Source organism: Nipponia nippon, unplaced genomic scaffold, assembly GCF_047370975.1.
Source record: "Nipponia nippon isolate SJK-2023a ecotype South Korea unplaced genomic scaffold, ASM4737097v1 scaffold_3, whole genome shotgun sequence".
NCBI classification, from domain to species: domain Eukaryota; kingdom Metazoa; phylum Chordata; class Aves; order Pelecaniformes; family Threskiornithidae; genus Nipponia; species Nipponia nippon.
Genome location: NW_028262347.1, coordinates 75,722,898 through 75,749,088, shown reverse-complemented (window position 1 = coordinate 75,749,088; position 26,191 = coordinate 75,722,898). Strand labels below are relative to the sequence as shown.

Sequence of the window (26,191 nt, the reverse complement as noted above, 5' to 3'; positions counted from 1 at the left end):
ACCTCCTTTCAGGTAGCTGTAGAGAGCAATAAGGTCTCCCCTCAGCCTCCTCTTCTCCAGGGTAAACAACCCCAGTTCCCTCAGCCGCTCCTCATAAGACTTGTGCTCTAGACCCTTCACCAACTTCGTTGCCCTTCTCTGGACACACTCCAGCACCTCGATGTCCTTCTTGTAGTGAGGGGCCCAAAACCGAACACAGGACTCGAGGTGCAGCCTCACCAGTGCCGAGTACAGGGGCACTATCACCTCCCTGGTCCTGCTGGCCACACTATTCCTGATACAAGCCAGGATGCTATTGGCCTTCTTGGCCACCTGGGCACACTGCTGGCTCATGTTCAGGTGGCTGTCAACCAACACCCCCAGGTCCTTTTCCGCCAGGCAGCTCTCCAGCCACTCCTCCCCCAGCCTGTAGCGTTGCATGGGGTTGTTGTGACCCAAGTGCAGGACCCGACACTGAGCCTTGTTGAACCTCATACAGTTGGCCCCCGCCCAACGATCCAGCCTGTCCAGGTCCCTCTGTAGGGCCTTCCTGCCCTCCAGCAGATCGACACTTCCACCCAGCTTGGTGTCATCTGCAAACTTACTGAGGGTGCCCTCAATCCCCTCATCCAGATCATCAATGAAGATGTTGAACAGGACCGGCCCCAACACTGAGCCCTGGGGAACACCACTCGTGACCGGCTGCCAACTGGATTTGACTCCATTCACCACCACACAGCCACAGAGAGTGAAATGGGGTTAAAAACCTGCCTTGCTCAAATATCTAATTTCCAGGACAATCAGAGCTCTTAAGGCCGAGTGCTCCCTTAATCGGTGTCAGTCTCTATAGCTCCCATAACTTCAGGTCAGCTCAGCGCTTGTCATTCATAATACATCTGACTGAAGGAGAGGTGTGTATTCAAATCACCCTCTGCAGATTATTCTCCCGGCTCAGGTTGAGCTCCCGCTTGCGTTTGGCGGCTGGCTCTCAGATGCCTGTGCCAGGCAGAAATACCTGGGTGCACCCAGGTGAAGCGGGGAGTCATTTGTGAGCTTTGGTGGGTCTCGGCTCCATGCTCTCTTCTGCAGTCAGTGACTGTAAGTGGGCCTTAATGGCTACGCTCTAATGCGAAGATGATCTTTGTGGTGTGGGAAGGCATTATGGTAACAAATGAAATACGCATTGCCCATATCTTCTTTAAAAAAAAAAAGAAAAAAGAAATACCCAGAACCCCAAACAAGTTTGAAGTTCAGATGAGTGTTTCAACTGTTTGCTTGGACAAAGGCATGGAAATCAGGTACCAAAACCAAAAGAAAAATGTACCCCGATCTTTCTAGATGCAATTGTTTATAGTATTTGACTACAGAGCCAATTTAACAGAGGATAAATGCTAATGATTAGTGATTACAGGAGGCAGCAGCAGAGCAGAAAGCAGAAACCCTTGGGAGACAAACTGTAGAGACCTGAGATGAACTAACACCAAAATGCATCTTCTTGGAGCCCTTGCTACAGGTGCTACAGTCCATGCGTGGCCACCAAAAAATGCGCTCAGGAGGATGTTGTCGGCTGAGGGTAACAGTGCTGCCTGACGTGACACGGCAGAGGGCTTCCATACGTCTCAGAAAAACTTGGCCCTGCCTTGGGATTTATGTTACAGGCTGACAACGGGAGAGATCCTCAACTTCAGCCGCCTGGGCCAGGCGGGGAGCGGTGGGTGCCCACTGCCTGCCATGCCACCCGGTGCCTTAAGGAGGCTTCGAGCTTCGCGCCCGGGACTGAGCTGCTGTTGTTCCTCTGCACCTCCCTTGAATCCCCCTAAGCCAACACCCTTTGCTAAGACTGAAAAACATTTTCCAGACGCAAGCATGTGTATGTGTGTGGGTGGGTGGGGTGCAGGGGACTATGAAAATTTCAAGAGGAGGTATGACATCCTGGCTTTCTAAATATAGAGGATCTGAACTGCGGCTTCTCTCACACGCTAGCAGCATGCTTTCTGTTTCAAAAGGCCCCCAAAGCAAATATTGCACTGGCTGGTAGCGTGAAAAAAAAAAAAAATAGTCCTGTGAGTTGATTACAGTTTCCAGCGCTCTTGCACGGAGCTGTTTTTTAGGCAAAGCTCCAAGTGGTGCCCACGCAGAGACGGCCGGGCCAGCAAGGCACAGATGGCCGTCACGTGAAGTCAGTGGCGGGAGGAGTGGGCTGGTGAGAGCCCCGGCGGTGCTTCCCCTTCGCCCACTGGCCCCTGTCCTTCCAGCAGCAGCAGGGGAGGGAGAGGGGCGCACAGTGCAGACCTGCCGTCAGGAGCGGGTGCCACCTCGGTGCCTGGTGGGGTTGAGGATGTGACATTTTGTCTCCGTGTAAGGCACCACGTCTCGGTTCCCTTTTCGTTGCCGTTATTGTCGCTCCAGTATTTGCATAGCATAACATCAAAATGCCTCAGAGCCAGAGGAAAGTGGTAGCTGCTGCTTCTCCTTTTAAAAAACAAGCAGTTATCCAGGCACCACCATCACTGTCTGCGTGTGCTCGAGGTGGAGGAGCAGGCATGTCACGGGGGTTATGGCCTTTGGAAAAGTTTTGCAGAACTGAATTTAATCGAGCCCGATGATCTTTAAGACAAGCTATAAAATCCAGCGGAGAGTTATATCCCAGGAATAGACCCTATTAGAGGGTCTAGCACAGTCTATAGAAAGGATCTCCTCTCTATTAAATTCTCTAGGGCTTGAGTTCTCATTTACACAAAGGGCCCTTTTAACTGTGTAAAATGGCCATAAAGTAGGTGTAAAAATGATTGATGCTGTCTTTACAACCCCTTTACACTGGGAAAACAGTGTAAAGTGGCCAGGGTGCAAATGAGAATCTCACCTGGGTTTCTGAGAGTAAATTACATCAAGCCCTTTGCAAATTCTGTGTGTCCATAGAAGTTTAATCCTACCCCTTTCTGTGGAATTCACCCAGAGAATAAATTTCCAGGACTTAAAAAAAGTGGTTTTTTCTTCAACACCTCTGTCCTTTCTGAGCCTTTTAGTCCCAGTCTTTCTCCTGGTGCAGTCTGTGTGGACTCTGACACCGGGAAAAGGCTGGGAGCTGTCTGAATATGTTGTGGTAGGTGAAAATCCTTTAATTAGTACTTTCCAAAATTCTTGATCCAACCAAAATACATGTTGTAAAACTATACCCAGGGGGAAACCGGTTCCAAATGCTACCGTGTCCATGTCCCCACCTCTCCTGTTTTGATTTTATGCTCTTGAGATATATAAAGAGGAAATACAGAAGTTAGTCTTTGCTAGATCAAAATGCCCCATATTTATTCATTAAGCATTAAAATACCAACAGAATATATGATGAATATTGCTTTCTTCTGGAGCAAAGGGTTAAGCTGCAACGCGCTGATTAGGGAACCGAACTCAGCGGCGGTGGCTCGAAGCGGAGGGTGCGCTGTTATGGGGTGCACAGCTTGCTCAGCAGAGCAGGCTCTCTTATCCAGATCCCTTCTCTTCTCCATTGCCACACTGAAGGCATTTGCAGCAACTGTGTTTTCATCACCGCCACGTCTTTTGTGCTGTAGAGGAGTCCCAGTAAATTTGAGCCCAGGTGTGAGTAGGCAGAGGCCAGGCAATGTGAGCCCAGCCTCATCTAACAGGGACTGGCCTCTGGGAGCCCAGTGCCTGGGAGGTGATGGGAGACAGGGAGTGAAAACATGTGGGTGAGACGGAGGTCAAAGGATTAAGGAGACAAAAGCCCAGCTCTGGTGGAAATGCCGCTCGGCTGGGGCTGGCCAGCCGTCTCCCACAACAGCTCGCTGTTGCCAGCCTGCACGCAGCACAGCCTAAGCTAGAGTGCTCCAGACCAAGTTATCTTCTGAACAACAAGGACATTTGGGAAAGGGCAGGGTGGGAAGCATGCCCTGCTCTGCCAGCAGAGCCTTCCTCTTGCTTCGCCAGCTATCGGGGCACAGCGCCTGGTGGCAAGGGCGGGAGGAAGGCCCAAAGCTCAGCTGTTGTTCAGCCTCCCCTCTATCCCTTTCCCGCTTCTTGTTATCTTCTTTGTAGAAAGGAGAGCCCACATTTTCGGCCGGAGGGAGGAGCGAACGCAGCAAGGGTCATAGGTGGGAGGCAGGTATATCCTCTGCCCGACGCTTCTGCAGAGAGCACAGCTGGAGTTGTGCGAGGGATGGGGGACAAACCAACATCTGAGTACAAGCAGGAGGTGAGAGGCACCCCGAGATACCCATCTCATACGGGAGGCTGGCCCTGGCACAGGTCCACGAGCGCTGCTTGCAGCACGCTTCGCCAGAGCTGGGGGAGACGGGCTGGTGCCTGCCACCACAGAGACGGCTCTGTGGATGCTGGCGGCCGGGTCTTACATTGCCAACCCGCCCGCCCGCACACTCCACTGCTGTCTCAGCTTGCTCCGAGCGTGCCTGGGAGCCAGGCTTAGGACTTCAGATGGGTGGCGACATGTACGCAAGCGAACAGGCACCTTTGCAAATGTGCCCCGCAGCCATGCTTACTAGTGTTATTTTTAGGTGTGTAAAAAAAGGCCGTTTGGAAGCTGGTCTCAAAAACCTTCATTTTCTGAAGCTCCTCACCTTGCAGCTTGGCAGAGAGCACCTTGGTGATGCTATGTCTACTCTAGAAGGACTTTCCATGACAAAAACTTGAGTACATACACCGAGCAGTGCTCTAGGTGGTCCACGGGAGACTTAACTATGTTGTGATCTTCTGACCCTGGAGGTGCGCTGTTCTAGCCCTGGGATGGCGTGTGATCACCATATGGAAGACAGTTTTGGGGTAGGATTAGAGCTACTTAGACAACTAGCTTTTGCCTGACTGGGTTTTTGAATCCCCGGAGGCTATTTTTGCTGCAGAAAAAAGAAAGTTTTTGCTTCTTTAAAGCCTTACAGAAATTTTATTTGCTTCCTCCTTACTAATGATTGTGGCACAGTTTTTCTGGCATGTGATTGCTCCACCCCACCTCAGAAACACCCTTGCTCTGGCGGGGATCGGGAAATCCCTGGTCAAGGCAGGGCGTGAGCACCAGCTGCCTCACCCTCGCACATCTATCAGCAGGCAGTGCAAAATGCTGCTGCTTCAGAATCGCTCCTACATTTAGAAGTCTGTGCTGTGCAAGTGGAAATGACAGTTCGAGGGACAAACCAACATACTTGTCTCAGTATAAGGCTTGGAATAAGGCTAATAAGACATAAAGCACTTCTAGAGCCACACTTTCAGGGTGAAAAAGCACCGTTTGAATGTGGCTTGTTATTCTATGCCGCTTATTAAGAAATCATTATTCTCTTGCCCTCATTATTATAAACGATGTCTTTGGGAGACTGGCAGTCTCTTCCCGCTTCCCTCCCTCCACCCCATTTTAAAAACATTCATTGTTGCAGGGATATATCTTTCAGGGCTGTTGGCCCAACTCCACTGCTGGTGTTTAAGGCTGATTGTCTTCAGAGGAGTTACACCAAAAATGCACTTGGCCTTTTGTGCTTGGAGTATAATTGGTGGAACTGGCCAGATGCCGCGTTTGGGAGCCTGCAATTACAGCAATGTCAACATAGTTTTCAACGTGACTAGTGATTTAGGGTGCTCCACTTTAGGAGCGCAACTCAAGGTTTCTTAAATTGATCTTTTCTTACAAAGTGCTGAGCGCTCATACTTCAGAAATCTGTCTGGGGTCTCAAGCAGGGCCCAGCGAATCACCATTAGGCAACCCACTCATACTGTTGTTTATTAGTAATTGGATTAGGTCACCTATATCATTAGTCACTCTGAAAAGTCTTATGTATATTTTATATGGCAGTCATCAATATATTCACTTTGCCGTTGGTCTCAGCCTGTGTTTGAAGAGGTCTTGACCTCCCTTATTACTTTTCTGTATGGTAAATCCCCATCAGGTTAGCGTGGAGCAGAGCATCCAAGACACAATATATTCCTTAAGCGTGATCAGCATAATTATAATTAAGCAGTTTGGACCAGATCCTTATCTGGTAGAAACTGGTGTAACTTCTTGGAAGGCAAGAACAGATACCTACTAGCGAGGGAAATGGACCTTATTTCTTAACTGCTGTAGCCCTGCAGATGCGTTCCCAATGATTTTTTAAGCTCTCATTTTGTCTATGGCTATTAAAGATCCTCTTTGGTGAGTATTTGTACAGCTGCATCTTTAGGACTTTATGACCTCTAGATAGTCTCACAAGGGACCTTCTGCAAGAGCAGCCATATGAAATGCTCTTAAAATGCTTGAAAAATATATTCATTAAACCTGTGTGAATGTTTTTCCTTGTCAAAAACCTTATAAACACTCATCCATCCGTGGTGTCTATGGTGGCAGCATGCTGACATTTTCCATTCCCCAGCTACAACCCCCTGCCAGCTCAGACCCTATACTTTCTGTTGCTGGCCTCCAGTAGCAGTTAAAGGGTAGAACCGAACGCCCACATAAAAGACCTGGTATCTGTGTTTCCACATCACGAAGCATGCCGACAGACACACCAGGGCTGCAATCAGATTGAGAACCATCTGCAGAAGTAAGTACAGGTTGAGCATGCTGGTGAGGCTGCCGCAGTCAGCCGCGTCCTGGTAGACGAAGGTCCTACCGAGGGGGTCTGTCGTGTCCAGTTTGCACTGGCAGGACTCGAGGATGGTATCGCAGGTAAATTTTGTCATCTGCAAATAATGGTGTGCAGCAAAAGCCACTGCCAAAACACAGGCAACCAGACCCAGGGCACTCAGGAGAAAATACATCAGCTGAAAGAAAGAAAAAAAAAAAAAAGGAAAAGAAGGAAAAAAAAAGTAAAAACTACTCTTTTTCCAGCTATGCAGAGAGTTAGGAACACAGAACGAATGCATGCACATGTACTTCACAGGGAATGCGCACGTTCAATGGACTATCTGGACACTGTGCGCTTTGAAAATTGCAAGACGGCTGTAACTCCCGGGTAATGCCTAGTTCAGCAGGTCATCTCAAGAACTAGTAGTTCTGCCTTGCATATTTTCCATGAGTATTGCCTTGCAATTTTGAGACCTGATAAGAGCACCAAGAAATCTGTGTCTCTATACAGCCAGAAGCTTTATAGAGAGGGAGGGAGCATCTTCCTCTACCGTTGTACCTGTGTTGGCTAGACTTACAGTCGTCAGCTGAGATAAATGAGTGCAGTCGCCTTGAAACAGAGCTGAGCAGACCGAGGCTTGGGCTGACATATTATCCCAGGCTGTGCTGAGAAGTAGGTGTTTTTGAAACTTTGATCATGTGTTATTCCCGGCTCTTGGTTTGCATGCCCAAACAGATCGGATTTATACTTGCAAATCAGACAGTGATCAATCCCCTTCCAAAACTTGCCCTATAAAAGTGGAGAAGTCTTTCAAAGGCATGAAAGAGCAGAGAGCGCCTTTCATTTCCCCATGCTGCCCCTGCTGTGGTGTGAGAAGGACAAGGGTCCGTTTTGTCACTCCCCTACTCCTTGCACCAGTGGCAGCTTTAAAATAGGGTGGCTTTTATCAAGGGTAGCTGTGCAGAGTCCACCCCCGCAAACGCATGGGAACCGGCAGCGATTCAGAGCCTTTGTCACTCCGGGTTGCACCTGAGACCTTTGGATAGCAGAGCATATGGACTTCACGTGCGTTTGGTAGCTGCAACTGGCAGTTGCCGTGCTGCATACAAGATATGTGTGAATGTATATTAAAATAATATTCTGTGTTTAGCCAAAATAGCATTTTTGGTTCTGTTCAGCACTGTAAAAACATTTCTTTTTCTTGGCATCTTTTCTGTCAGACACATGGCATGGTCGGGAATCTGTTATTTTAAACAGCAGCTTCTTTCTTTCTCTCTCTCTCTCTCTTAACCTCAATACCACAAGCAAACTATCAATATAAAAGCGTTTTTTATGACCTTGAAACTCCAAGTATGTATGTCTTGATAAAATTCACACTCTTGGTGTATTTGTCTTATATCTACAGTCTGAATCAATCTTCCTATTCAGTTGCCAGCTTGAAAAAAAATATTTGGGCTTATTGCAGATCTTAAAGCACTATATACATTTTCTCCCCCATATCACTGAATTCTTACAGCAAGACCTTCGTTTTCAGGACTTGGCTACTATTAAATTTAATGACTTCCCCTGCAGCCTTAAACCAAGGACAGCTTCAAAATGAGGGTGGCTCTTATTAAATGCAATTACTTTACCCCCGCAGCTTTCAAGGTAAAGGTCCATGGGAAAGGTGAAGTTGGAAAATGGGGACACCTCCTCATATAAAGCACACAGAAGGGAGCGCTACTGACTGATGGACCCCCTGCAAACAAAGATGTGGTAATTTGTAGGCCTGTGGCATTACTTTAAAAGATGGTGCAAGTGTGTTTGATGGGGAAAATGGAAAATGGACAAACACTGATGACCGTTCCTCTTCTCTGATGGACCGAAGTTTTTCTGCGATGCAGAAGTCCTAGCAGACTGGCTGGAAGTCCCTGGATTCAGACCAGCAGGAGACAGAATCAGGCCCCCCTAATAAATGAGATATTAAGCCAAGACTACACAGTGTGCCTGATTCTCCCTGGCAGGTATTTTATTTAGCTGCCAATTTCTATCCAAAGTCAGTACAAAATAGCATTAAATCCACAGCCTAAACTACTGCACTCCAGGTACAGTAAGCAAGCATTTGCCTGTTCTGTACCTAAAGGCAAGGAAATCTCAGAATCCCTTTGAAACACACCAAATACATGGGCAGCTCTTACAGCAGTCCTCAGAGGCGAGCAGAGATGCGTGGGGACATAGGGCAATTTCCAAATAGCTTATTATTCTCACAAGATGTTTGCAGAGGAATCTCTCTGCGAGCCGCTGAAAGTGAACACATTTCCAAATATCAAAGGTGAGGCAAATGCAAATACTGCCTGTGAGGGAGCACAAGACAGCGAGTGCTGAGATCCCATCAGCAGATTAATCACATGCCAGACCTGGAGGCAACTTCAACATCGCAAATACAACTGTGTAGCGAGCTCTGCCCAGGAATCAGAACTTGCCACTGGAAAACTGTTTTTTAACAGACTCAGAGATAGGCACTGCGATTGCTGTTTAAATAGAAGGAGAAAAGGGAAGCGGGGAGAGACAGCATACGGTGAGGTCAAACCATGGCAGCTCATCCTCCTTTGGGTTCCTCATATGAAGAAGAAACATTTTAGCAATATTTACTGGCAATAGTTTTGCTCCGTGCCAAAAAGAAAATAAATAACCTAAGATGGATTGAGTTTCTCATGGAAAAGGCTTCTCATAGTTATCAGAGGTGAAACCAGAAGGGTTTGCAGACATGGATGCAGGGGACCCCTTCTGAATGCAATGGTGGCTCAGGCATGAGCCCGTGCAGGGAACAGGAACTGCAGTGTGTGTCGTGGCGTGGGCTGCTGGGGCTGGGTGGGTAGGAGTAGAGGGTGTCACGCTACCATGGGAGATGCCATGATGAGGACCACGGTGAGTGATCTGTCAAGTATTAGCAGATAGCCCAGGAAGCCCACAGGAGGTCTCAAAATTTTCCTATGTCGTGGTTGTTTGGTTTTTGTTTTTTTTTGCCAAGGGAGAGGATCTTCTCTTTCAAATAGAATCATGGAATCATTTAGGCTGAAAAAGACCTTTAAGATCATCGAGTCCAACCATTAACTTATCACTGCCAAGTCCACCACTAAACCATGTCCCTAAGCACCATGTCTAAATACACAGGAAACAGCTGGGCATGTTGCTTTGCCGTACTGCAGGGCATGCTTCCTGCAGACACAGAGATGGGGCAGGGGCAGAAATTCAACCTGGGACTCACCGTTGTCCCCCCAAAGAGCAAAGCCGCCCTCCCTTTGGGTGGTGGTCTCCCTTTTTCATGGATGCACAGGGTGCTGCGGATACCCGCAGTAGTCTCAGGAAGAGACTTCTGCCGAAAGCAGTTTTAACACCTCCTTCTTTAACAGGATCCAGGCCTCATGCAAGTGTGAAATGAAAGAAGCGGCTGTTGAGAGGAAGAAAAGCAGAGGACTGTATGGGTCTCCTCCCATTTCCCACCTTGAGGGAGTCATGCACGGTAGTCATAAGGTAACCTTGGGGGTTGACTAAAATCCCCCAGGCCTGTGTGTGTGTGTGGTCCTCTTCCCAAAGTGACCCTTGGGATATGCAAGGGATGCCGAGGTGCCTACTGCACTCCAGGAAAGCCTGGCTAAGATTTTCTTGTACGATGGTTCTCAGCAGCCATGTGCAGCCTCGGTGGGCATCAGCCACCAGCATGGGGGCAGAGCCTGGGCTGGGGAGCAAGTCCCCGAGAGGACAGTCAGGGCAGATAGGGCTGAACCCAACCGTAGTGCTGGATGAAGCATCAGGCCCCCAAGGAGGAAAGAACGACCCAAGTTGCTCAGCTTTGTCTCATGATTGTAATTTTGCATTCTCAGCCTTGTCGCCGAGTAGCTAATGTTCATTTTTTTGTTCAGAGACAGACTTTAACTAACATCTGAAGATCTGAGAAGTGATACTGGAGATTTAGATGAGTCCTGTATGATCAAAGCCTTGGAGGAGACTCTTAGCTCCTACTTTGTTTAAAACAGGCATGTGCCCTGCAGCCAGAAGCCGTTGGTGCAGAAGGGAGGCACTGTGGGATAACGGCTCCGGTGGGGACGTGGGACAGGAGAGGTGAACAGCCTCGGAATGATTGAGTTTTCTGGCATGCTGCAATAGCAAACCCCAGGAAGGTGGATTTTGGGGAGGAGGGTGCTTTGGGTAGGCAAGAGTCCATGGGCTATTGACTGAACCAGAAGTCCTTCAAGGGAGACTTTAACCCTAATTCTTCCAGGTGATGAGGAATAACCCATTTTACATTGCCTGGAGAGCACTTTAAAAACGTTTATTTCCTTGCAGCAGCGATGGCTTGCGTTCCTCCCTGCCAGGGTGGGTGGTGTCGCTAAGGGTGGCAGAGACATCTGAGCTGCCCAGCCCGACATGCCGTTCCCACCACGAGGGATGACTCCCTTCCTGCTTGGATGCCAAGTTCAATTTAATGCTGCAGGGCAAGCAATAAAAAGCCTGGCGTGGCAGTTCCCGCCCAGTTCAGCAGCTCCCCGGGCAGCCATAACGCTTACTAGCGGGTGTAAAGGTGACGGGGCGAGAATGTAAAGGCAATCAAAGGGCAGAAACAATTGTTCTTCTTCTCCCTTTCTTTATGTAAGTACGGGAGAAGCTTGAGAGAAGCACAAAAGACACACCGGGGTCTAATTTCTAAGGGAGGATGAATGCCAGGTTTCTAAAAGCCGCTCCTTGCATTTGATTTCCTTCTGCCTTTCTCAGTTAATAATCACTGTTATTTTGTGTTGCTTGCGTTGGTATTTTTCTCAGTTATTATGTGTCTGCAAAATATTAAGAGCCCTGAAAATTACAATAATAAGGAAAAACAGTCCAGAAAAATGGTGATAAAAACGTCCCATCTGGAACAAGTATTCTCAGCCTTTCTTTTCTAGTCGCTTACCAGTGTCAGCAAAGCACAGTTTTGGGGACCAAGGCGGGCATGGTGCATGGTTTCTGTGCCGCTCTTGCGATGCTCAGATGGGAATTTGCTTCATGGAAGAACGCTTGTCCCCATGATTTGCTAACGCTTTCCCATGTTCACTAATGTCTGATCCTGACACAAGGCACCAGGCGCTGGGACACAGCTGCTGGTGCTCAGGTACAGCCTCTCTCTCCTCGACCATGGAGCTGGGCAGGGGGAGATTTCCAGTCATGCTTTTTAATTTGCCTGTGCCCACACAGTTTCTTATTTCATGGTGAGGAGCAAAGCTGCTGGGAAGATGCTGAGATGCTTCTTAGATCACATTAAAAATTAAAACTTGATTTAAGTGGACCCATTTTATGCCACCCTACTTCTTACCCAGCTCTCTATGAATATCTCTACTTAATCAGTAACCCCCAATCTTTCACTGAACACTTGCCAAATTATTCCAGCTTTGTTGATCTGAATCTCTCTGATATTCTTAAAACATGGCAAATAGAAAGGTATCTTGCTCTGATTTGAAATATTTGTTATTAAAGCTTCCCCTTTATAGGCTACAGTTTCTTCCTTAGCTGCCTGGAAAATACCAGAAAACCATTCTTGCATTTCAGGTGCATTTTCACTTCTTTTCATGTAGTCTTAAAAATATCCCAAGTATCAACTTTTCTGATTATATTTAATGATATGAGAAGAAAAAGAAATTAAAAAAAAGTCAAGGTACCTTTACTGTGAACTGCACACACGTCTTCTCATCAGGTTGGTATGAAATACAAAGCATAACAAATCCCACTAAGGACACCACACAGACCTGCAAGGGAAGAGATTTAAAATGTGTCAAAATTAAAAAAGAAACAAACAAACCACAAAAATATCATTTTTTCAAGCCAAAACACCTATCTGTGTTAGCAGGACCGTAACTCAAGGAGCAGTGTGTAAGCCAAGTCATTTGAGTAGGGGCTACAGCCACGCGTGTAAGAGCCTCATATGTGTGAACGTGCTTGTGAGGAGGGAAGAGCGTTAACCTTGACTTTACAGACACCGAGGCACAAGAAACTTACTCAGAGGGACTTTTTGAATCAGATCTACAAAGACACAGCAATAGCCTCCAGGAGGCGTTTCGAGTGTTTGTCCGTGTAACTAACTATCAAAAAGGAGCAGAAGGCTTATGAAGTTGGGCTTGCAAGCCCCAAAAGCACCATCCTACATACCACTGGATGCTGACAGGGTTTTTACACCACCAGTACAGGTTGTAATCAGTAACCATAGCTGCCACTGGATAAGAAGCAGCACACTTTAGAGAGGAGGCTTTCAACCTCTCCTAGAGTGGACACCTTACCAAAGAAGATATCTCCCCTGCAATCTGAGACTGCATTTTAGCCCTGTGGCAGTAATTGCTGATGGTTAACAGTAATGGAAAAGTATTTATGCACTTTATTATTCATTTAGCTGTCTTTATTATTAATTCTGAAGATTGAGATTTATTTGCAGGAGCAGATATTCACTGGTAGGCATTTTCCAGCCTTGTAAGGAGGGAAGCTCCTGCTCTGAGGAGCTAGCCCAATAAACACTATTTCTCTTATAAAGTAGTGTTATCTCGGCCCCCCCATGGTGCTGAGCACTCCAGTCAAGTGCCTTCCTCTCCCTTGTTTTTGGAGGACCAGCAAGCAGACTTCACAGGAGGACACAGGACCTGCAGCCCTGCACCTGGACTGCTGCTGTCTGGCAGCTTCCCCCGCGCCTGGACAAGAGGAGCCGGGTCCCCAGGCACCCGGTGAGGGGCTGCTGGGGCCGGATCAGGGCATGCGAGGAGTCCTGGCTGGGTCCGCAGAGAGAGAGGGTGTTGTTGGCGGCTGGAGCTACACTTGGAGGAATCCATGCATGTTTGGGTTGCCTTGGACAAATAGGTGAGCTGATGGCACACACGCCTTTTTAAATGCCACTTTATATCACACCTTTAAAAAAGGCCCAGGTGTGATGAGCCTTAGTGGGGACCTTAGCTGAGATAAGCCAGTGTGCTTGCAAAGGTGCTAAGACTTGTCTTCACACAGGCCTGGGAGCAAGCTTTGGCCTCCTTGCTAGAGGCATCTTGATTATAAATGATAGCTATTAAATTCCCAGTGACAACAGTGAGAGTCTATATTTCCCCGCCCTTCATTTTACTTGGGGTTTTGAAGACTTTTCATTAATTTGAGGCTTTCTGCTTTCCCAGAGCAGTGGGATTTGCTCTCTCTGTCCAGACCTGGGTGTGAGTTGCCTTTGCTCAGGGGTGGGACTGCACCACGGAGATGCCTGCAGGAGTGCGGGGCTCCTTCACAGCCCCATCCCTGCCTGCTTTCTGCACACTACGTCAGAGCTGTTCACATCCAGATTTCCAGCTCCATAGGGGACTGCTTGACCTGCAGTGAAAAATGCATAACTGTCCTTTTAGGCAGCAATGGTTAAACACATTTCTTTTATGATCTGATGTATAAAATACCAATTTTTTCTTTATATCTGCATTGTTGGTGTAAGGCACTAGACAGCAGTCCTGTAAAGGAAGAGTGCCTCTCAACACATGGATAGTCAAATCCCTCAAGAACCTGTGTGATTAATAACACTTTTTCCCATAAAGTTTTATTTCACGTCCTTTCAGCAGGACATGAATAGGAAGTATTGCCTGAGAACATTTCTAAAGAAAGCGTCAGTATTATTTACTCCTTTCCATGTCATGTGTATTTATATTCTGGTCCTATGACTTACACACGGCCTCCAATTTATTTGTTTTCTTCTTTTTATTGTTGACAGCCATAGCTGACAGGGTTGTCAGGGGAAAAAACAACCTTTCTTGTCAAAGGTCCTTCAGTGCTGGCGTTTTTTTTTCCCTATAGTACTTCTATGCGACTCAACCGTGTTTTATTTCTCAGGATTAATCGCCTATGTCCTTGGTCCCTTGCACTGTATATTAATCTTTTAATTCAATTAACATGCCCATAAAACTTAAATCTTAAGGAGATCATATCTCTAGTAATATCCAAATGATAAACGCCCCCAGTGGCAGTAGTGGCTGAAGGAAAGAACTTGCAGCAAGAACTAAAAAAAAATTGCTTAAATACACTCGCTTAACGTTACGTCCCCAAATTCACGTGAAAGGGGCTGCTCACCTAAGTATTTTCAGGATCTGGTGCTGAAGGATCTTGTTATGAGCAATAAATCAAATTTGCTTTGCCTCAACTATACTAGTGGGCATTTACGCTTGCATGAAAACCAAGGACCAGATTTGCCTCCAGGTTACTCCCGTGAGACATCATGGGACTGTGCCTGCTCTCCCAGTCCCATTCCCATTTTCCCACAGAAAGCCAACAGAGCTGCATTCATTTCCAAGGGCAGAGTCAGATACCAATGGTGGAATTTTCTCCCTACCACCAAGCACTTTGTACAACTTCTGCAAAAACCCTGCCGGCTTTCAGTGCGGCAGGATGAGACGTCCCTCTTCAGAAAGCTTCCAATAAAAGAGACTATCATTTAAAAGGATTTCCATTCCTGCACGTGCTTTCTAAAGTTCCTCTGAGATTTAAATAATATACTCAGGGATACTTGAAGAGGCACATTTGTAGAGAGATACTTATAAAAGATTACACTGGGTCAGGATTCCGGCAAGTCTTGGCCAGGATATTTCAGAAGGCTTAAATATTTCTTGTATAACAATATACCAACGTTGTTTTTTTTTAACCAGAGATGTGTATTTTTGTAAGTGATGGTAAAAAATAATGTTGCTGAGAATTATGACCCATATGTGTTTTACATTTCGGTTCTTTGAAGGTAAATTCACTCATTAGTGCAATCCGAAGTGTGGAACATTTATACAGAAAACAGCTTTATGCTTCTATTTTATACATTATTAATAGATCAGTTTTGAATTATACCTGTGAAGTGTAATAGAATAACTATAAAAATCCTCCAGTAAATATTCGTTAGGACCCGCTAGGTGACTAAGACAGCTGCATTACAGCAGGCACGTTATGGATGCTGTTGAAGCTGATTGCTGAGTAGCATTAGGTAATCCTGCATCCTAATGCTTCAATAGCCATTGCAATATCCCAGCATGAGCCATACATTTCCTATGCCTTATTGACTAAGCACACAACATAAAATGCAATTGAACTTGCTTTAGCACTTGCTTGCCACCAATCGATATGCATTTGTTATACAAATAAAATAGATTCTATAAGAGCTGCAGAATAGCAGTTAATTAGATCAGCTCTTGTAACTGTTATCTGGAAATCTAGAAATATGCATTTCTAAGCTGAGAAAAATGTCAACTCAAGTTTATTTCAAGATCCTATATTTCAAAATTTTCCAAACGGACTAACACACCCTTTGCTGAATAGTTAGTGACGTGACAGGTTATCCAAGGAAAGAATTTAAATTTAGAAAAGTACTGTCTAGAAAAAGACCCGAATGTGATACAGATGTATTTAGGAAGGGTACAGATTTAATTTTGGTTAAGGCATACCCTGTGAAATGCCCCTGTTCACAATCCAGGGAAAACAGCTCTTTACTAGAGCTGGCTGAAAAACTTCAAAGTTTATGCTCTAGAAAAGTTTCAATACTATTTCTTTTTAGCGGGAAGCAGTAGACGTTCCTTCCATTGGGCAAGTGACTTAAGAATTTTTCTTTTTTAAACCACAATCAAAATAGGAGTAGACATTTTCTGGGTTGCCCCCACCCCAAAGAGGGCTAGAGCTTGTTGTCGTGAGAAATGAATTAAGATCCTACACATCTCAGCAGGAGTGGGACCTGATCCTAACCATATTTAGGAGTGGGTCGCAGTTGACTTGCCTGGGAGGATCCCTGCACCCACGGAGATCTAGCGTGCAGTCCTTGGCTCTTCAGGACTTTGGCAAACCAACTCTCCCTGTACGTGCGCAGAGGCTAGCACAACTGGGTGTTTCTCACAGCTTGGAGCCTCACACACTGCTGCAAAATAGATGGTTCAACAGTGAGACTGCAACCATACCGCAACGCACATTCGGCACTTGCAAGGAGCATGCCTTTACATATCTTGATCATCTTAAAATCAGAACTCAAGCAGTAAAGAAGATCGATGTCAAGCTTTGTGTACCCAAAATCCCTCACCACCAGCTTTACTTTAGTCGATCTTGCTGTGCTGAAGATCTCCAGCTGCCGCTGAAGCACGACAGGCTCACACCCTGCCCTGCACAGTGCCAGCATCCTCCTGCACTAGCCCACCCTGTCCCTCCCACTAAACTTACACTTCTGAAAAGTGTCACGGGTGAGAAAAACAGGCTCATCATCTCTAACAGGAACAAACACAGGTGGCAATGCAGAAGGGTGTTTGGACAAAGCCCACAGACATTGCCACCCAGTGAGGACCACGAGGCTCGGGGCAAGGGAGCCGCTCTCCCCATCCTCACCTCCCGGCGGCTCACTAGCGTCTGGTCCTGCAAGGACTAAGCCCAAGGTGTATGAGCAGCACAAGGACATCCCATGGTAGTGATGAAGATGGTTATGTAATGTATGGAACTGGGGGAAATATGAACACGTAGGGTACAAATTTCCGCTGTGGTTTGCATTCATTATCTTTGCACACTGACATATTAATGTGGTTTGCTTTATTTCGACAGATTTCAAAACCACAGATTGCTCAAATCTGTCTGCATCTCTCCATTGTATATTTGTGAAACTGGTTTTTCTTTTGTTATTGCTACAATTTTAGCCCAAGGGTTGCTATAGAATAGGTGGTTTTCTCCAGCAAAGCTCTTCCTACCCAGAGCATCATCTTGGAAACCCTGGCACATGAGGCTGGTAAAGCTGGAGAGTTGGAAACATGCACCAAGACATGAAGGGATGATGCAAAAACCTGGTTCAAAGGAGCATCTTGGGTCTATGCCACACCACAAGACAAACACTGCAAACACTCACAAAGACATAGTATAGCTCATCTGTTCTCTATATGGGGGCTTGTTAGCAAGAACCTCCTGCAACAACCTTTAGGGGCAGAAAGCAAACACGTTGGAGAACAATACGTCTCAAATATAAGCAGTGCAATGCCACATGGCACTGCTGAGACCCACAGGTGGACTATTCCTTTTTAATAAGAATGTAAACTCTCAAACTTCAGGGGAAAAACGGCTATTAGCAGAATTAGGAAGAAATTTCCATTATGGACAAGTTATTTCATAGTTGCTCACTTCACACTATGGATCTTTTTGTTTGTAGGGACAAGGGTAAAGAAATTATCTCATGTAGCTATCTCTTAAGTCTCTGGCTTACCCTCAGAGGTGATACTTGGCTTGACGGCTCACCCGCATTATCAGATATGGCAAGGCTTAGCTCCCCTCCACACATTTGGAGAAGCCATGTTATCCACCAAATTTAACAATCCCACTGGACGCAGGCTTTGATGCAAGAAAGAAAATGTTCCCGTTGGCTTTGCCATTATGAACCAGGATCATCCCTGACGCCAGACATCTGTACCAGCTGTTGCAGACAGCGATGCTGATGTTCATTCACTTTATGAAGTTTGAGGAAACGCCAATGAAAGCAGGTGCTACAGGCAGCTTTCACTGCTCACTTTCATCAGCCTCGGGTCAGCCTAGGTCTCACTACCACATGTAAAAGAAGCCAGTCTGCCACACAGAGATATTGAACCTTAATGGTTTTTCCCCTTATAGATTTCTCGTTAGATTTAAGGACAGTCTAGTTGCATATAAATTACTTCCAGAAATAATAGCTGTAATAATAATGATAAACATGTATATTGTGGCTGCAGGCAAAGGCCATCATCATCTAGGAAATCATTCTCTTAACAGCCATAAAACCCCATGATAACTGACCATCCCTGCTCCACCTACAGAATAAAATAATGATGTCTTTACCACAGGTCCCTTCAAACCATGCAATAACACACCGTGACACATACACAACTTTCTGTTAAATTCTGTGAAGTAATCAAAATCCTGCAAGAATATCCATAATCAAATGAAACCATATTTTTCTGTAACAATCTTTGCTATTTAGCTCAGTTGCTCCGCAGTGAAAATGGTCACTTGTACTATGGTGAGATTTAATTCCCACGGCAAAGCACTGCCAAGGCTACCATCACTTACAAAGCCAGGAGCTGCAGCAGCAGTCCATTACTGCTGTTAAGTCAGAAATACAGTGCTGGACGATCAAAAGCCTGAAGGAACCAAAAAAAAAATTAAAAGTTCCCAGAGCCAGAAGTGATTTGCAATGTGAGAAGCGTAGCACGGCTAAGAGTGCTACGTGAACCCGACTCGCGGTTTGAGATGCGTCCATGACTATGAAGCTGTGGAAAGCCATCGTCTCTATAGTCATAGAGTTTACCTAGGTTGAGAAAACCTGTTTGAACAATCTCCCTCTCCAACTCTTACATAGGCTTTTTGCACAAACATAATCCAGCCAGGAACTCTGATTTCCTCCCTCCTTCCCCTTGAGGCTGGAGCTGGAGCAGGGGGCTAAAACACAGAGGTGTCCAGGACTTGATCAGCACTTGACCGGCTATCACACAGACCTCTGGTGTGCAGCTACCTTCTCAAACCATTCTTTGAAAACATTTCATCTTTTTTTTCCATCAAAGTTTTCCACACTACACCTGATCAAAAGAAAAGTATGGATTTCAGTTAATCAGGCATCAATGCATAGTTACTCTTAGAAAATGATGAGATTTAATGGCAGAGGGTCTGAAGAATACAGCTCTGGTGCTACGTACATATATGGCTATAAACAAGCCCTGGAAATCTCACCATAGCATATTTCATGCAGCGTACCTCGTTGCATACCATCCAGAGCTTCACATACTTTGGAGAAGGTTCAATTAAATACCTAAACTTGGAGACTCTTCTTGAAGGCAGTCCTCCCTCAAACCTTTTGATGTTTGCCCATGGCTAATTGAAGCTAGCTTGTATAAAAAATGGATGCCTGCATGACTATAATTTCCATTAGCTGCTTTGATGGCACCAGTTTTTAAGTGTCACCTTTTATTAAAAATTGAAATCGGTTTCCCTAATAACAAGTAAAAGTTAAAAACCCAGCAAGGCTGTATAGGAGGTAAAGCCTGACTGAAAGCCACCTCCACAATTGCTGCAGGAAAAGGTGTCAAAAGCAACAACAAAAAAAACCAGCAAGGGGCCAGGGCTAACAAGAAAGTGTCTCTCTCCTTTCAGGCTTTAAAAAAGAACACATTTCTGGAGTTTTTAAATAGTCAATCATCCCCCATATCAATATGGAAGGGGATACGTTGTCTCTCGCTCTAGCTGGGGATGCTTCCCAATTATTGACCCTCTCTAGGAAGATAAAAAGGTTGCCTCACGCATAAAGCGGCTGTCTGATGTTTGGCAGGGCCACCACCATGCAGCCGGAGCGTCTGGCCTCATGGAAAAACATTACATTCAGGGGGATCCGGAAAGAGAAAGGCAAGGAGGCTGATGGGGGCTTACCCATACAGGTTTGTCTTGTTTTATCATATGAGAGACCATCTGCAGAAAGGCTCCTAGGTGGAAATATCTACAGAGCCTCATCTGTGGGGAAATTGTCAGAGACAACGTGGTGGCCCTTGAATTGCTTCGTTACACTGAGCCAGGGAAACCATCTGCATTATAGGAACAGCTACAGGTACAGCAAATCCCTTCTGGTCCAGAGGAGCACAGGTCTAACCAAACCCAGCTAATCATCAGGACACACTTAACCCCAGTTTCTAATTTATATCTCTTTATAGCACGGCACTGTCCTTTTTTCCCCAGACACCTGTATACAATGCTTCATCCTTCCAGCATGCATCTCACAACAATGTTCTCAAAGCTTCTCCTTAACAGTTAGTTATACACACCACTATCACTGTACCCATTTTCAGAATGAAAATCCCAGCCCCTGGGATTTTCAGCCCCAAAGCAACACAGACCCTGACAAGCTAAAGAGGCAGAGGCTGGGTCAGCACCGCCTGTTACAGGCAGCCCTATCGATTTTGGCACTCGGGTTTACCAGCCCGCAAGCACGTGCTGAGTCGGTGGCAGGACCCACCGCCTGAGTCAGACTCTCATGCAGAAGTACATCAATTAAACAAACATCTCAACTATCAGCATCTGATAGGGATACACGGTGTCAGGAGATAGTCCTGGCTGTTTGCTACCCACACTGTACTAAGCATCGAAAGATCTTTGAAGCATGAAAACCAGTCAGAATCCTTTGCCAGCCCTGTCGTATGGATGGGTTGTCTTGCACCGGTCCCTGACGCTGCCACGTAACACACTCGCTCTTGCCCCTCATCTCCTGCAAACTGTCCCTCACAGCTGGGTTTTCCATCCATCGTGACATTTTTGTTTGTCTCACCTATCCTTGTCTGTGAGCTGCTCAAAGCAAAGGATTTGTTTCCTTTGGTGAAGGTTTAGGCTTAATTTTTTTTAAAGGTTCTATAAAAAAAAAGGTATGAGAACTTAAAGAGACATAAATATTTCTGACCCCAGGTATATGAAGAATAATTAAATTGCTTTTTCAGTTAAAAGTCTGCCTGGCTTTTGCACCACAAAGCCCCACATCAGCGAAGCCAGTGCTTGAACAGTGCGGCCAAAAGGCAACAAGGCATGGCTACCCCTTGGGTAAAGCTCAGGGACCCTCTGGCCTGGGGAAACACCCGGGGAGATGTGGCCCTGAAGGGCTTGAGCAGGGAGAAGCATCAGAGCTCCTGGGCTGGGGGCTCGGCCCATGGCAGATCTTTTGAGACAATTTTTGCAATAAAATAAATGACAGCTGGAGTCACGGTTGCTGCCTTGAGCTGCTTGAGAAACAGATTTTTAAAAAAGTGTTTTTTGAAAATCCCAATTTTATGTACATCCATACATATATATGGATTTAAAATAACATTCTGACAGAAATAATAAACACCCTGGATAATAATTTCTGATGAGCATTTCTGTAACTTCCTTAACTGCCTGAGTCTGCAAAACAGGGCTGAAAGGGAGCTTGCCTGTGAAAACTCTGATACGTTCTACTTTTGATCACAGTGGAAATAATCTAAGAGCAGATTTTTCAAGGAGAAATACATCGTTTCTTCTTCTGGGTGTCAAAAGGCCACAAGCTAATGAAAAAGAATGAAAAGGATACCATTAATATCTACTGCTTCTGCAACACTTTTCATCCAAGGATCTCAAAGCAAGGGGTGACGGATAGCCATTATTAACCCCACTTTACAGGGGAAATAACAAAGTCTTAGCAAGGTTAAGTAACTTGCCCAAAGCTATGCAGCAAGTCAGTGGCAAGACACAGAAAAAAAAAAATAAAGCCCTGGACTCCTGGGTGGATTTGTGAAGAGTTTGTCCAAGCTCCTTCAAAACAGCAAGGAGGTAGTCCAGCCTGCAATTTCGGGTGCTCAGGACAGGTCTCATGGAGGAGCCAGGCAACTGCTTCAGACCTGGACACCTTCACTGTAAATGGCTACAGGTAGGTGAAACAAATGCCACCCTCGCTGTTTTTAATTGCATTTATTTGCTTGTCCCTAGCAATGCGGCAGAGGCATTTTACAGGGTTGTTGAAGCTGAAGCAGAAGTGGTAAATCACGTAGGCTCCGTGGCTTCTGTCCATAAACCTTTCCTTTGGCTTCTGACTAATGCCCCATGGATTTCGGATGAAATGCATTTCGAACTAGTAGGTTTTAACTGGGTTTCATGGTGAAACGTTTCTGATGCAATGCAAGGTGTATGGTTTCTTTCTGCAGGAGCTGCAGGAGGGAAGGGCCGGGGCAAGGCAGCCCTCGGGGGGGACCCCTTTGGTATCGGGGGCCTCCTGTGCTCCCTGTCAGCAGATTGCTGGCCACGTTTATTCCACAGGATGGCGAACCCAATCCCTGGCCTGTGGTATCCTCACAAACCTAGACAGTCAGGCTTTGAACCAGTTTAATTTGAACTGCCTTGCATGGTTTTCCTCAGTAGCATTTTACTCTAGCTGCTTCTCTAAATAAGTTCCTTTTCATTCATGGTAATGCACTAAAGCACTTGATTTTCAGCAAGTAAAGGTGTCACCATTTTGCCACTAATAAAGAAGAAGAAAAAATCTTTCAATCAATCAGAGTCTATTTAACACATTAGCAATTTTCCTTCATTTTTCTGTCATCCTGCATTAACAGCCATGGGGTCAAATCCAGCCCTGGTGTAATTCCAAAGGAGTAACACTAGGAATGAGCTTCACCCATTATCTCTAATGTTGCTAAAAAGGTCTCGATAATAGATTTTTTAAGTTCTTGATTCTGAATACTAATCAAGTCCTTTAAAAAGAGCACTTGAGTGGGATGCTACTAAAACAAATATGCTCTGGTATTTTACACCACATCTTTCTGTTCTGTTGCACATTTCTGTGCGAACAAATGGGTTTCGGGAAGTCACTTTCTGCCGCAAGGTTTATTCTCAAGCAGCACATGGGCCATCCATCCCCTACCTGTATGCCCTCCATGCAGCCTCCCTCAGTAGCCCAAGAGCCAGCCCATAGAACATCCAGCCACACGTAGGATGTCCCAGCCAAGGGTCCTCCTTCACGGACCAGTTTCCCCCCAGCTCTCCGGAGGTTGGTCCTCAGCACGCTCCCTGCCACAGCTCACCAGCAGCACCCTGTGACCCACACACCCAGAAACTGCAGCTAAGCAGCTCCTGGCCATCTCCGTCCGATGTCCCAGTGGGCACTGAGTACCTCCACGGAGATATCGCAGCACAGCAACAAAGTAAATGCAGCATCATGTTGTACCTCCTGCATTTTGCCCCTCAGATATATGCTTTGCATTACTCTCATGGTGCATTGGCCGTGGCCAGTGCTCCACACGCGCTCTCTTGCTGGGGAGGCTCTGGGGCTGCACCGCCACCTCCACCTCTCCTTTCTAGCACCGTTTTCCTTTCTACCACCCTCTGTGCTGGCGTCAGACCCCTCTTTCCGTTCTGCTTTGGGCTGAGGGTGCAGGAGAGCAGTGTGGTGCCCCAGGAGCCTGCCTGGCCATGTGCCCCCAGCACACAGTCCCTGCCATCACCCTGAGGGCAAGCAGGGGGCCACCAAAAGCCATTTTGAGCCAGGGAGGAATAAAACCACACCTGAATGTGCCAGTGGCTCAACATCGCACAAGTCGCCGAGGTGAGAGTCACTATCTGACTCAAACCGTGGGTACAGTAACCCCTCCCCACAGGCCCCTACTTGCAGCCCACAGGGTGCACTGGTCGTCCTGACAGCCGGCCACCCTGTAACATGAAGCAAAACAAAGTCCCGACCCCCACAGCCAGCACAGTCCCAGGAGATGTGGTCCCCCAGAGGTTATCCTGGCTGGCTGGTCAGTGCAAAACACGACCACCGTGGCTGCGAAATGAGTTTTGCTTTGAGTTGGGGATTAGCTCAGGAATGCGCATGGTGAGTTTTGCCTTTTTTTTAGGTGGGAACTCGGAAAGCAACTGAGCTTTGCCTCACGTGAGCATCCGAATGTCAGTACTGCTGGCGGCTGCTGCTAAAAATGAGAGGGATAAGAGCTCTGTTTTCAGAAAGTAGTGACTTTGGTGGGGTTTCAGGCCTCCCCGAGGGAGATCAGGCCTATGTGGATGTCTCAGATGGATGCTGTTTGGACACTGATGACATTCGCATGGGCCAGGGGCTGCTTCCATGGCTTTTCTCATATTCCTGGCCATATGCTAGTTCAGTCCAGCTCACTCTTTCCCCAGTTTTTTCTAGTGAAAAAGCTATTTCGAACCTGGGATACTACTAGTGCTGTCTGGAAAAGACATAATCTGACCTCCAGAATCCCCAAAACAAACAAGAGGAGTCAAAATGTCACATGCTGCTGTTTTATCATCCGTACTCCCCCCGGGCTTGTAACGGCAAAAACCCCAGGGAGGAATTTCTCCTCCTGAGCAAGGGCAGGCTCTCGCCCCACAAAACATCGCTAAACTCTTAAGATACCTCTTAGGTCAGATGAGAAACAAGAAGGGCAAGATGAGTAAGAAAGAGGAGCTCCTCCTTTGGGAGTTCAGGCCCTGCCCCTTCCACTCTTTGGAGGGTCGCCCAGCAGGATTAATACAGCAAACCCCAAACAGTTCAGGTGTTCAGATAATCCTCTGACTGGCAAGGAATTACATTTATGGGAGATGGTCCCATAGCCGTTTTATTTATTTGCTGGGAGTTCTTACAGTCTAACAACACCCAAAACAGTGCTAACACATCAATATACATTTTCCTGAAACCTGCATGCTAAATTACATCCATGACACATCCCAGGCTCATCATCACCAACCCTGTCGCTCCACAGGCAAACTGCAAGTCCCCGAGCACACAGCCAAGAGGGGCTACACTGCACACGGCACCGAGACCCCCACCTCTGCAGGGGCAGCCGGCGCTGGGGACCAGCCCGGGCTTCCCCACCAGTGGTGCCTCCTATTTACACCCAGCAGGACCCTGCCCTTTACTCAGTCCCTGCCGGCCCGTGCGGCGAGACTGGCGTGTCACTCGAAACTGCGCGTGACTTGGCGGGAGCCTCCGGCGGGCCCTGGGATGGGCTCCCTTTCCCTGCCACGTTACCCGTCCACCAGCGCCATCCCCGTCCCCACGGCCACGTGCGGTCTCTCCCTCCCGTGGGGGAGAAGTTGGGAATCGGCAGGCAAGAAAGGGGTTAAATCACAGCGGTTCTTCAACACAGCACAGCGAGGAAGCTCAAAAGACAGCCATTTCTCTCCTCTTGCTATTACCAACGCACCCGGCTAAAAGTTGAGAGTTATGCCCTCGCTTCTAAAACCTGATTGTTATGGTTTGGTGGGGAAAGAGGGAAGGCAGCGTAAGTAATCAACATTTTTTTTCAGCATCACCAGGCAGGAGTTCACTGCAAAGCACAAGCTAATACATACATCTAGTGAACAGTAACCCTGTATTTTATTTAAGGTCTGTTGGGTATTTCAGGGAAGAAGACGAAAGATCGTGTTATTCTGCAGGAGCAGTTTCCTTGGGAAAGTATACGCAGACATTTAATCCCAGGAATATTTATAGTTAGCATAACTCAAATGGTGTTGTGCATGCAGTTGGTTAGTCTAAAGTGGAGCGTCATGCAGCTTGCATTAATGTTGGCAAAGGCACTTTATGGAGAAACAGACTTTATGCTTACAATTATCCCAGCCCAATATGGAGTGTCTCTGACTAGCAGAGAAGAACTGATGCCTGCCATAAGGAAGCCCAGCACTGTTACAGAGATGCCTAATGCCAGCTGCAACAAAGCAAACAGCAGCGGGAAACGGCAGCCACAACAAGTGTGGGATTCCTCCTCCTGGCCAGTTTTGGGATCCCCCTTGGTTTTCTTCTGCTTCTTCTTCTTCATCGCAGACTCCTGCGTCTTGCTCGAGTCGGTGCTTTTCTCCCCTTCGGGTGCCTTCCCTGTCTGGCTCTGGTTATTCAGGGACGTGCTGTGCTGGGCTTTCTTCTCCTCCTCTTTTCCCATGCCGATGAACTTTAGGTTTTCACGTGCGTGTGTGTGTGTGCGCGCGCTGATGGGGGTGTGAGGTTTTTTTGCCCCCCAAAGCTTCGCTTTGTGCTGGCTGAGTTGTTCCTGGTATTTGAATCAAGGAGGCTGAACAAATATGGAAAACATTTGGAGCAGATTGTCAGAGCTTCGAAATGCCACATATAGCCCAGAGAAGAGGGGGATTCAAGGGGGGTAGCGAACTGCCAACGTGCAGGCGCC

The 26,191-nt window shown here is 46.8% G+C and overlaps 1 protein-coding gene across 1 annotated transcript; it reads right to left on the bottom strand.

Moving 5' to 3' along the window:
- Positions 1 to 460: 460 nt before the first annotated feature.
- SSPN (sarcospan) lies at positions 461 to 26,191 on the bottom strand. The gene is made up of 3 exons (XM_009465086.2): positions 25,619 to 26,191; positions 12,209 to 12,295; positions 461 to 6,732 (listed from the first exon to the last, which is right to left on the bottom strand). The coding sequence occupies exons 1-3, from the start codon at positions 25,946 to 25,948 to the stop codon at positions 6,367 to 6,369; spliced, it is 783 nt and encodes a 260-aa protein (XP_009463361.2). The 5' UTR covers positions 25,949 to 26,191; the 3' UTR covers positions 461 to 6,366.

Bases quoted from the DNA above. Each gene is read 5' to 3' on its own strand.
- SSPN (XM_009465086.2), bottom strand. From the start codon at position 25,948: ATGGGAAAAGAGGAGGAGAAGAAAGCCCAGCACAGCACGTCCCTGAAT. The intron at 12,296-25,618 runs GTAAGCATAAAG...CTTCCCTTGCAG, and splicing joins CATATTGGGCTGGGATAATT to GTCTGTGTGGTGTCCTTAGT. The intron at 6,733-12,208 runs GTACCTTGACTT...TCTTTCTTTCAG, and splicing joins GTGTGCAGTTCACAGTAAAG to CTGATGTATTTTCTCCTGAG.